This window comes from Medicago sativa, chromosome 7, assembly GCF_051527215.1.
Source record: "Medicago sativa cultivar Bolivia chromosome 7, Bolivia_mono, whole genome shotgun sequence".
NCBI lineage: Eukaryota > Viridiplantae > Streptophyta > Magnoliopsida > Fabales > Fabaceae > Medicago > Medicago sativa.
The window spans coordinates 53,241,032-53,253,357 of record NC_140755.1 but is presented as its reverse complement, the minus strand read 5'-3'; the positions used below and the strand labels follow the sequence as shown (position 1 = coordinate 53,253,357).

The 12,326-nt window shown below is 39.4% G+C and overlaps 1 protein-coding gene across 1 annotated transcript; it reads right to left on the bottom strand.

Annotated features, from left to right (window-relative positions):
• Nucleotides 1–1,890: 1,890 nt before the first annotated feature.
• Nucleotides 1,891–10,173, bottom strand: LOC146906741 (uncharacterized). Its single transcript, XM_085728946.1, has 4 exons — nucleotides 9,987–10,173; nucleotides 4,897–7,325; nucleotides 4,385–4,518; nucleotides 1,891–1,981 (listed from the first exon to the last, which is right to left on the bottom strand). The coding sequence occupies exons 1-4, from the start codon at nucleotides 10,171–10,173 to the stop codon at nucleotides 1,891–1,893; spliced, it is 2,841 nt and encodes a 946-aa protein (XP_085585072.1).
• Nucleotides 10,174–12,326: the final 2,153 nt, after the last annotated feature.

The window sequence follows — 12,326 nt, the reverse complement described above, 5'->3', positions numbered from 1 at the left end:
CCCTGCTGCTGCATCTGTGGTAGTGGCACCTGTTGTGGAGGCACCTGTGGGATGTGATCTTGCTCCATAGCCTGATGCTCTTCCGCCTCCCTAAACTTCCGATCATAAGCTTCCGCCTCCCTAAACTTCCGATCATAAGCTTCCTGTTCTTTCTCAAAGCCTTCTAACACAGGATCAGATATAGGCCTCAAAGACCTCACATACACATCAGTCGGTTCGACCGGAACCTGAGCTTCCTGACATAGTCTATTAATCAAACAACAATGTCCTAAAGTATTCTTATCAGTGCTAATCAGCTTCCACAAACTATTAGTCATCAATCCAGCAACATCTATCTCATCATCAGCAATCATAGCAAGTAAAATAATTACCCGGTCTCGTATCATCTCAGCTGTTGACGAAGTTTGCTCAATGACAGTCAAGATAAACGAAGCCCACGCCTTGTACTCTGGCAGCAAATCAACAGTGTTAATCCTCTGAGGTCTAACCACCGGTCCTATCCATCCCTTCCCGTCTCTCATCAACCCTTCAAGCAACCCATCCCAATCACTTCGACTTCGGAAAGTACCATAGACCTCCTTCCGATACTCAACATCACACTTCTCCACGTCCCTCAAACCCAGCACTCGCTGAATGTTCCTCTTACAATAACTAACCTTCTTCCCACGCACATAAGTGTACCCATTTTTCTGAACAAATGCATTTGCCAAGAATTCTAAGGCAATGCTCGCATTACTCTCCTCGGTTACCATGTTCACAATTCCTTCCCACTTTCTAGCTTCAATTTGCCACACAAAAACAGGGTGTTTTGTTAACTTATCCATAGCAATACCCCTTTCTTTGTTGAAACCCCTCTTCTTAATCAAATTATATCTTTCCTCCGCAATCTCCGAAACAAACCTTTGGTATGGTGGTTGGATGGGTGGTTGAGGTTGTGGTGGGCTAGGTGGTTGTTGAGAAGAAGTTCCGGTAGATCTTTTTCCTCTAGTTCTCTTTGTGGTGGGTTCTTGAGCTTGGTTTTTGTTTTTGGCCATGGTTGTTGTTTGAATTGGGAAATGGGTATGTTAATTTGGGAATATGAATTTGGGGATAAAGTGAGGGTTTGATGAAATTGATAGAATTTGGGTTGAATTTGTTGATAAAAGTTTGTGGGTTAGATAGTTGATAATGATTTGTGATGGATTTGTGGTTTATGTATGATTTTTTTTTTTTGAAGGTTATGGGTAGTGGGTTGTGGTGTGGTTGATGAGGGTTTATGAATTTGTGAGGTTAGAGATGAAGTTGTGTAGGTTTGTGAAAGGTGTATGAATGTTGAAGATGAAGATTGAATGAAGATTTGAGGTTTGGGTTGGTTTGAATGGTGAAGATGAAGATGGAGAGGTTGATTTTCGGTACCTAGAGGAAGTTGGGCAGCATAACTTTGCTTATGGAAGTTAGGGATGAAGGAATGAAGAGTAGGTACCCTTATAGCAGGCCGAAAATCGGCCATTGATAGAACAAAATCGGCCGCCGATGGGCAGCAAATCGGGCGCCGAAAATTACCGTGAGGAAGGCAAAAATTTTTACGAAAAATCGGGCCCCGATATAGGAGGATCGGCCGCCGATTTCTACCTTTTTTTTTTTTTTTTTTAAAAAAAACTGTACAAAAATTGATGAAAAATATATTTTTGGTGTCAAAAATTGGTTACCGGTTGTGAAAAACGACTACCAATCTTTGACATTTTCAAAGGAAATTTCTGAATTTTTTTGTGTGGGACTTCAAATCTGTAGCGCCCACATTTTTCATAAAATAAATGCAAAGATAACGAAAAGAAAAATATACCTACGATGGGTTGCCTCCCATCAAGCGCTGGTTTAACGTCCTAAGCTTGACGGTCCACTTCTCTTCCTTCAAGTAGAGTGCAGCGGGAAAGACTCAGTTGGACGCTCTGACTCTCCCCCATAATATGGTTTGAGTCTCTGCCCATTCACTTTGAAAGTTCTATCAGAGTCTGGATCCTTCACCTCAATGGCACCGTAGGGATAAACTTTCACCACTTTAAATGGACCGGACCATCTTGATTTCAGCTTCCCAGGAAACAGTCTCAACCTGGAATTAAAAAGTAAAACCAATTGCCCTTCCCAAAATTCCCTATTTTGAATCTTTTTATCATGCCATTTCTTTGTTTTTTCTTTAAAAATTTTGGCATTTTCATAAGCGTAATTCCGGAATTCATCCAACTCATGAAGTTGAAGAATTCTGGATTCACCTGCTTTGGTAAGATCAAAATTCAGGAATTTGGTGCCCCATAATGCTTTGTGTTCAAGTTCCAAAGGTAAGTGACAAGATTTTCCATAGACAATTTGAAAAGGAGACATACCTATCGGAGTTTTGAATGCTGTTCTATATGCCCACAAGGCATCATCAAGCTTTAGTGACCAATCCTTTCGGGACGAGTTCACTGTTTTTTCAAGAATTTGCTTGATTTGCCTATTTGATACTTCCACCTAGCCACTTGTTTGAGGGTGATACGGTGTGGCAATCCGATGATGCACATTGTACTTTTTCAACAACGCCTCCATCTTTCGATTGAGGAAGTGGGTGCCTTCATCACTAATTAACGCTCTAGGTACCCCAAAGCGTGAAAAAATATTTTTCTTAAGAAAGGCAACCACTACTTGAGCATCATTGGTTTGCGTGGCCATTGCTTCTACCCACTTAGAAACGTAGTCCACTGCCACCAAAATGTACATCTTTGAGCATGAGGATGGGAATGGTCCCATGAAATCAATTCCCCATACATCAAAGATTTCCACTTCTAACACAGGATTTTGTGGCATCTCGTTTCTTTTTGAAATATTTCCTGTGCGTTGGCAGCGGTCACATTTCTTAACATAGGTGAAGGCATCTTTGAACAAAGTAGGCCAAAACAGGCCTGATTGTAGGACCTTTGCAGCAGTCCTATCCCCACTAAAGTGTCCCCCATAGCTGGAGTCATGGCAGTGCCACAACACTTTTTCTTGTTCATCTTCGGGGACACACCTTCTTAACAACCCATCAACCCCCCTTTTATACAAAAATGGTTCATCCCACACATACGACTTGCAGTCATGTAGGAATTTCTTACGTTGTTGGGAGTTAAAGTCAAGAGGAATAATCTTACCCACCATGTAGTTCGCAAAGTCCGCGAACCACGGCACCATCGTAACAGCTAAGATGTGCTCATCAGCAAAGAGGTCCTTGATAGGCCTCTCCTCCTCTGTTTCATCCATCTTCTCCAGGCGAGAAAGATGGTCAGCCACCGTGTTCTCCGATCCTTTCTTGTCACGGATCTCTAAATCAAATTCCTGCAACAACAGTATCCACCTAAGAAGCCTTGGCTTAGATTCCTGCTTAGAAAACAAATACCTTAGTGCAGCATGATCAGTGTAAACAATGACTTTAGACCCTAACAAGTAAGATCTAAATTTATCAAAAGCATAAACAACAGCCAGAAGTTCTTTTTCAGTGGTGGCATAATTAAGTTGTGCTGGATTCAAAACATGGCTGGCATAATAGATAACATGCAACAACTTATCTTTTCTTTGACCAAGTACTGCCCCAACAGCTATGTCACTTGCATCACACATAATTTCAAAAGGTAGTGACCAATCAGGTGCAATGACAATAGGGGCAGTGATCAATTTTTGCTTCAAAGTATTAAAAGCATTCAGACACTCATCATTGAATTGGAAAGGAATGTCTTTGACAAGCAGGTTAGTAAGGGGTTTTGCTATTTTTGAAAAATCTTTGATAAACCTCCTATAAAAACCTGCATGGCCTAAAAAACTTCGAATGCCTTTCTCATTAGTGGGAGGAGGGAGTTTTTCAATTACTTCAATTTTAGCTTGGTCAACCTCTATCCCCTTGTGGGAGATTCGGTGACCCAAAACAATTCCCTCTCTCACCATGAAATGGCATTTTTCCTAGTTTAGGACTAAATTAGCTTTTTGACACCTTTCCAATACAAGAGATAAATTATGCAAACAATTATCAAAAAAAGAGCCAAAGACAGAGAAATCGTCCATAAAAACTTCGATATGTTTTTCAAGCATATCGGAGAATATGGACATAACACACCTTTGAAACGTGGCAGGGGCATTGCATAGCCCAAATGGCATCCTCCTGTAAGCAAATATCCCATAAGGACATGTGAAAGCAGTTTTCTCTTGATCTTCAGGTGCCACCGCAATCTGATTATACCCGGAGTAACCGTCCAAGAAGCAGTAGTACTCATGACCCGCTAACCTCTCAAGCATTTGATCAATGAAAGGTAGTGGGAAGTGATCCTTTCTGGTTGCAGTGTTCAGCCTTCTGTAGTCAATACAAACTCTCCACCCGGTGACTGTACGTGTTGGGATCAGCTCATTCTTCTCATTTGTAACCACGGTAGTCCCACCCTTTTTAGGAACAACTTGGACGGGACTCACCCACGAACTGTCAGAAATGGGATAAATGATACCAGCTTCAAGTAACTTCACCACCTCCTTTCTAATCACCTCTTTCATGGCTGGATTTAGTCTTCGTTGTGGCTGCACCACCGGCTTGAAGTTATCCTCCATCAATATTTTATGCATGCAGAAAGTAGGACTTATGCCTTTCAAATCCTCAATAGACCAACCCAAAGCACCCTTGTACATTCTAAGCACCCTTAACAATTTTTCTTCTTCAAGTTTGCTCAAGTTAGAACTAATAATGGCTGGGTACTTCTCTTTCTCACCAAGGAACACATACTTCAAGTGAGAGGGTAATTGTTTGAGTTCAACTACCTGTGCTTCCTTTGATTTCTCCACAACTTCGTTTTGAGGATGAAGTTCCTCCCACCTAGTAGGGGTGCGACGGTTGTGGGATGGAGAGGCCTCCAACATAGCTAAGACTTCACCTTCTTTAGGATCCTCACTTTCTTGTGCAATTTCCGGTGGCAAGCTTAGGACTCTTTCAAGTGGTAGGGCTGGTATCTCTTTTTGGAGTTTTTCTTTCACAAAGGATTTGATCATGTCGACCCTATAGCATTTTTCTTCTTCGGGGTGCTTCATAGCTTTTAGAACATTCAACTTCACCACCTCATCAAAGAATTTCAAAGTTAAAGTGCCATCTTCCATGTCAATTAAACACCTCCCGGTTTGCAAGAACAGTCTTCCGAGTATCAAAGGAATATCATCATCTTCTTCCATCTCAAGAACGACAAAATCCACCGGGAAGATGAATTTATCAACTTTCACAAGAACATCTTCAACTATGCCATAGGGGAATTTGTAAGACTTATCTGCAAACTGTAGAGTCATCCTTGTGTCTCTTACTCTTCCGATGCCTAACTTCTTATAAATAGACAAAGGCATCAAGCTCACACTAGCTCCAAGATCAATCAACGCCTTCTTAAAAGTTCTATCTCCAATGGTACAAGGAATCGTAACACTACCCGGATCTTTTAGCTTCCTTGGGATTTTTCTTTGTAAAACAGCACTACATTGCTCGGTGAGCATCACATCTTCATCATCAATTGTTCTCTTCCTTGAAAGGATGTCCTTCATGAATTTTGCATATGAAGGCATTTGTTGGAGAGCTTCAGCAAATGGGATGTTGATTTGTAGCTTTTTGAACATCTCGATGAATTTTGCAAAGCACTTCTCATCTTTTTCTCTCTTCAACCTTTGAGGATACGGCAGCTTGATTTGTGGCTTTGGAAGATCATCGTTCTTTTTCTTTTCTGGCTCCTCGACAACATGAGTATCAACAGTATCATGCACCTCAAGCTCCACTTCAATTAGTTCAGGAGATGAGTCACCTTCATCATGTTTAGCTTGAGATGATAGTGATTCATCCTTTTTCATGCTTCTTGTGGTAACCATGTTCACATTTTCATGATCCCTTGGATTGATTACAGTGTTGCTTGGAAGGGTTCCTGGAGCTCGTTGAGTGAGTTGTTGAGCAATTTGACCAACTTGAGTTTCAAGATTTTTGATTGAAGCCCTTGTATTCTTTTGAGCCTCTCTGGTTTCTTGAGCCAAGGAATTCATGTTGGTAGCCATTGCTTCAATTGCTAACTCCCAATCCGCCTTCTTCGGTGCTTGGTTTGATGAACCTCCTTGATAACCCCCTTGTTGTTGATTTTGGGAACCACCTTGTTGATTTTTCCAAGAGAAATTTGGATGGTTCCTCCAGCCTGGATTATATGTATTTGCAAAAGGGTTATTTCTAACCTGGTTCCCTTGACTGCTGAGGTAGTTCACCATCTCCACTTGGGTTGCATCCATGGGCACATCACAATGCATAGTGAAATGAGGGCCAGCGCACCAATCACATTTAACAGTGTTCATTTGATTCACCGGAGCAACTTGGGGTTGAGTTAAGTTGAGTGCTGCCATTCTCTTTGATACTTCAGCAGCGACTGCATCTTGAATCTGCTTACCAGTTAGTATGCTTTGAGCATTTTTGAGCTCAAGTTGATTCAGATCTATGAGTCCTCCCCTTGTACCACCGGTTCTATCATACATCTCCATTTGTTCATTAAGTGCAACAGCTTCAATGATTTTGATTATCTGAGAGGCAGTTTTGAAATTGATGGAACCACCGGAAGCTGTGTCGAGAACTTGTCTAGTAGCCAGACGTAGACCATTACAAAACATCTGCATTTGAACCGTAGTATCAAAGTTGTGCTCGGGACATGCTGAGATTAACTTCTTGTACCTTTTATAAGCTTCTCCCAAGGACTCTCCCTCTTTCTGTTGGAAGCTGGAAATGTCTTGACGCCTCCTCACAAATAGAGCTGTAGGAAAGAATTGCTCCAAGAACTTATCTTCCATCTCATTCCAAGTTGTTATGCTACCAGCCGGTAAAGAGTCAAACCACTCATAAGCATCATCAGTTAAAGTGAACGGGAACAGTCTCAATCTTTTTGCTTCCTCAGAGTGCCTTTGTACCTTAGCTGTCTCACAAAGTATCAAGAAACTCTTCAAGTGCTTGTTGGCATCTTCATTGTACTTCCCCGCATACTGATTCTCCTTCAACTCCCGCAACAGACCGGGATTGATCTCAAACTTGTTTACCGTCACAGGCTGATTAGTGATGGTCAGCCTGTTTCGGTTTCTGTCACGGGCCCCATAGTCTCCTAGAAGTCTTTCTTCAGGTGGTGGTGGTGGTGGCGGTTGTCCCTCCGCCATCTCTTCGTCTAACTGCTCGTCCGTGTCAACCTCTACTCCGCTGGTCCCTTCCTTTTCTCGAAGTTTTCGGAGTTTTGTTTCTTTCCGGATGGCTCGGCAGTACTTTTCAACTTCTGGAATAAAGGTAAGTTCAGCTGAGGGCTGGCCTCGCATACAAGGTTAGACAATGAGTGAGTAATAATTTTAAAAACAAAAATAAAAACAATAATTTTGTTGCAGAGCAAAAAATTTCAATTAAGAAAATAAAATTCAATAGTGATTTGGCAATCCCCGGCAACGGCGCCAAAAACTTGATGGCATATTTCGCAAGTGTACGAAATCGTTCAAGTAGTAAATTTAAATCGGTAAGACCGAGTGTCGAACTCGAGGATCGCGTTATACTATTGAATTGTATTTATAACTTAATCAAACAAAAGGTTACGAAGTTGGTTTGTTTTATCGCAATATTGAAAATTAAACAAAGTAAACTGGTTCAAATTAATAAGAGAAAAGCGTTGGGGATGAGTTTCACAGGATTATTACCTAGACCTATTAACCTGATTATCACAATTGAATCGACTTATTTAATTGTTACCGAATTCTCTACAAAATTCGTGCCCTAATTCCTTAGTGACAGAACCTTTAATCCTAAAATAAAAACCTAATTCCTTAGTGAATTTGAAGATTAGAATTAAGCATGAACAAACAAGAATTCTCAAACGGTTCCAAGGGTTTGCATCTATTCCTAAATTGCAAAGGCAAGGATTTCTTATCTCAAGCGTTTATATATTCCACTTCCGTTTCAAAATATAAACCGTAAATCAATTTAAAGGTGATCAATCAATAAAAGCATTAAGCATGGAGATAAGAAAAACAATTCAATAAGTTTCATCAAAAGTCATAATCAAATTACATGGCAAAGGTATTCATCTAGGTTTACTCATCCCCAACAATGGAGGGTTTAGTTACACATAGCAATTAAACAAGAAGAAAGAGTAAAAGAGAGATTACAAGAATAATTCATGAACTTTTCTTGAAGAATCTCTCCCAATTGTGCTCCCGATCGCTTCCTATGTGTTTTTGTGCCTTTAGATCTCCAAAAACGTGAACCCTTAATTCAGAAACGCACTTTTCTATAAATAGGCAACCAAAAATCGGCCACCAAGTCTCAAAATCGGGGCCCGAAATGAGAAAAACGCGTCCAGACGAACCTGAAATCGGGGCCCGATTTTACCAAATCGGGGCCCGATTTTTCCAGAAAGTTGGCCATTCCATTGTTGCGAAAATCGGCGCCCGAACTCATGAAATCGGGGCCCGATTTTTCCAGTGTTCCAGTGTCTTGAAATCTTCGTTTTTGAGTGCTTTCAGCTTGAATATCTTGATGAATTACCTTAAAAATACATGGAAAAGTGTCTACAAAAGTAATAATGACAGAGTGTCATAACTTGGATTACCATAGTAGAAATTAATATGTATAGTATGCATCAAGGTTTTACAATACGAGAGTTTACCTCAACTCGTTTTTCCTAAGTAAACTCGACTCGAGAACTCGTACGAGTTTACCTAAAATTAAAATTAAATAAAATTTATTATTTACATAACATATGTAAACTAATATAATATTATAAATAGTCCAATAGTGCAAAATATGACTAAATTATAAAGGTTTTCAACCACCATAATAAAATATTATGTTCAACTAAACATCAAATACAAAATAAACTTGCAAAATCATAAGTCTCTCTTAAGTCTTAATCATCCAAAAAGGCAAGTTTCACAAGTTCCTACAGTTGTTAATAAAACTATAAAAAAAAAGGTTAAATTATATCAGGGGTCCTTTAAGTTTGAAGTTTGTAACAGATTGGTCCTTTAAGTTATTTTTGTCACATATAAGTCCTTTAAGTTTGACGTTTGTAACAGATTGATCCTTTAAGTTATTTTGGTCACACATAAGTCCTTAAGTTTATAAACGTTTTCAATTTAGTCCTTCTGGCACACCATCGTTTTGGTTAACATAAGGACTAAATTGAAAAGGTATGCAAACTTAAATGACTTATGTGTGACCAAAATAACTTAAAGGACGGTTACAAACCACAAACTTAAAGGACCCCTAGTGTAATTTAACCAAAAAAAAAAAACTAGACTTACATTTCGATTTTACCCGAGTTTGACCGAGTTAACTAGAGTCAAACTCGTCAAACATTTCGATTTTACCGGGAATCGAGTTTACCTCCGAGTTGACACGACTTTGTTACCTAAAAACGTAAACTCTGTAAACACGGCGAGTTAACACTCGATTTGTGGAACATTGGTATGCATAAATAAAATTAAATAATATATATATATATATATATATATATGTGTGTGTGTGTGTGTATATATGTATGTATGTATGTATGTATGTATGTATGTATGTATGTATGTATGTATGTATGTATGTATGTATGTATGTATGTATGTATGTATGTATGTATGTATGTATGTATTGAAGGAAAAGTACTTTTATCAATAAAATAATAAATTTCAAATTCCATGTTCCAGGGTTACTGTCAACAACTTTACCGATTAACTTCCATTCCGTCACTCCGATTCCCACCGGTTGACTTTAATCAATACTCTAATCCATTGAGACGAGTGAAACTTCACATTCCTTTTTCCTATATGATTACCATCTTCTTGAACTCTTCTCAAGACCTTTCATGTGACAACCAATGCCGCAATCTTGCACTGCTCATTGCCTTGTAAGAGTGAATCTCACGATAGACTTATCATATTATCATATTACTTCCCTTATAGATAGATCTTACATTCTCACTAGTTGGGTTTACCTCCTGACATATCCATATCATACTTAAACTTGTTCCCGAGCAATCTTAACTCATAGTGCACATCCTTATTACGAATTCCCATGGTAGACTCTTCATGTACTCGTACATGCCTTTTCTGAACATCCAACATTGTATCTTCGTATTCTCGCATGCTATGCTTTGCGTAATCATACCAATGCTTGCTCATTGATTTATCTCTGAAGGAAAACTTCATAAATCAGCACACGGGTCATTGGTGTTGATGATTCTTCATCATATATATAAAAACATAGTGAATCTGGGTCCTAGTCGTTACTATAAAATTCACGGAACGAGTTAATAACACAACCGTGCCATCAAATCTTGCTCCAAGTGAATTTAGCTTATCTTACGTGAGTCGTAACAGATCGGTACCTACATAATTCCATTTAAATTCAAAAACACCAACTCCAATCACCCATATGCGTATATCTTTTCTAAAATCATGTAAACTGTGCAAATATTAAATTCCGCCATGGCAACGAGCCTTAGCAAATTAGATAAGCAAATCATAAACTTGAAGAATACTCATAACTTCGCAAAATCCGAGAATCTTGCGATTTCACATAACTCTTCACCGCTTTACCTTCTTACTTCGTGTCTTCACGTCCATAACGTCCATTCCATATATCAGAACCTCTAAACTCTTGGTCTAAGCCCCTTCTTAACTCTTGACACATTAACTTCCCCAGTTACCTTAAACCGAATCGATTTCGTTAATGGTTGTCCATGCCTTCTCCTTTGGAAACCTTAAGATGTAATGTGCATTCGTTACTTGATGCTATAAGGGTTTTTATTGTGTAAAAGATTGTTTAAACCACCCCCAATAGCCACTGCGGACCCTAGAGAAGAACTGACAGTTTTTTTTTTAATAAAAAAACTGAAAATTTTGTTCCAGGTTCGCTATCAGCGAATGCTTCTGGAGCAATTTCGCTATTAGCGAAATTTACGCTATTGGCGAGTTTCCTTAGCTCAGTTTTCCAGAAAACATGTTTTGCATAAAAATCTTATTTCTCAAATAACCCAATGCACATCATTCATTCCGAACATCATAGAAAAACAGTTCATAACTTTGGATAACAACATTAACATCAATCGATACAATTCTCGGCACATCAGAAATTAATGCCTTATTCGTTCTAACTCTTAACATAGATCCTTAACTTCTTCTGATACAAATAGCTTATCTCATAACTCTGCCGCCTCACACAATCTTTCGAACATTAGAACATTGCCCACTCTAGGCATTCACATCTTTGACTTCTTATGCATACTACTACCCCTGAAAGCTTACTAATTCCATCAACATATGTCGACTTGTTCTTACCTTGTAGCCTTGCACTTTCAATCCAAAATACAATTCTTTTCTATATCATAATCCTGCTCCAACAACGACTCTTACCAAAGCTCTAGGTCAAACTTAGATATTTCCAAATTCTTCACTTTCGGGTATACGAAGTATCATTAACAACTCACCCAACGTTGTCGGAACACTCCATCTTAACATTGCTTTGCATTTTCGGAGGACTCAAACTTCGAATGCTTAGTTCACCGGCTACCATCTGGCACGATTAGACTCTTACTATTCTTACTCCGAGTTCACACTTCTCGGTTCTTCTTCATCACATACTTCATTCCTCCTGGATCCTATTCAGCTCTCAGGCATCCGTCCTAATCATCGAATGTTAAATTGAGTTGATCAGGCTCAACTAAAAACAACAATTAGAACATTTACCCGGAACCCAATGGTCCCACTACCTTACGGTAATGCTTTCCTAGACGGTCGTGCATACTAGATCTGTCGTAGGTTCATCTTAACTTGTCATAGGTCTTGCTAACATTATACGTGTCATGGCGGTTAAGGGGAACCTAAGACCGCTATGCCAAGATACGCTCAATGCATTGAGGCCTAAACATAACATAATCATGACACGATTCTAAACCGGATGATTAGGGAAACCTAAGATCATCATCGGCATAACCTTCTTTACTTGCTCTATTCATAAACTTGTACGTGTCTAACGTCATATCATAAACATGTTCATTTATTAAGTTAGAGGTTAGCGTTGAACAACAACATTATCTGAGTTCATTTTACGGAGAGTCCCGGGGTGGAGTAAACCCGAGCACAATCCCTTACTAAACCGATGAAAACCTATCTAAGGTACATCGGACTCCCTCAGTGTCGTGCGGGCCCCCTTACGAGCTTATCCCGTTACACCTAGCGGAAACCCCTCGAGCTCCAACGTAATGTGGATCACAAGAGACACGACACCTACATCTTGCATTAAAGTCTTGGCCTTAACGTTCATGAAAGGTTAA

Coding starts and splice junctions, on each gene's coding strand:
- LOC146906741 (XM_085728946.1), bottom strand. CDS start 10,173: ATGAGCAAGCATTGGTATGATTACGCAAAGCATAGCATGCGAGAATAC. Junction 7,326..9,986: donor TGATATGGATATGTCAGGAG/GTAAACCCAACT, acceptor CTTGTATGCGAG/GCCAGCCCTCAGCTGAACTT. Junction 4,519..4,896: donor AGGATCCTAAAGAAGGTGAA/GTCTTAGCTATG, acceptor GCCATGAAAGAG/GTGATTAGAAAGGAGGTGGT.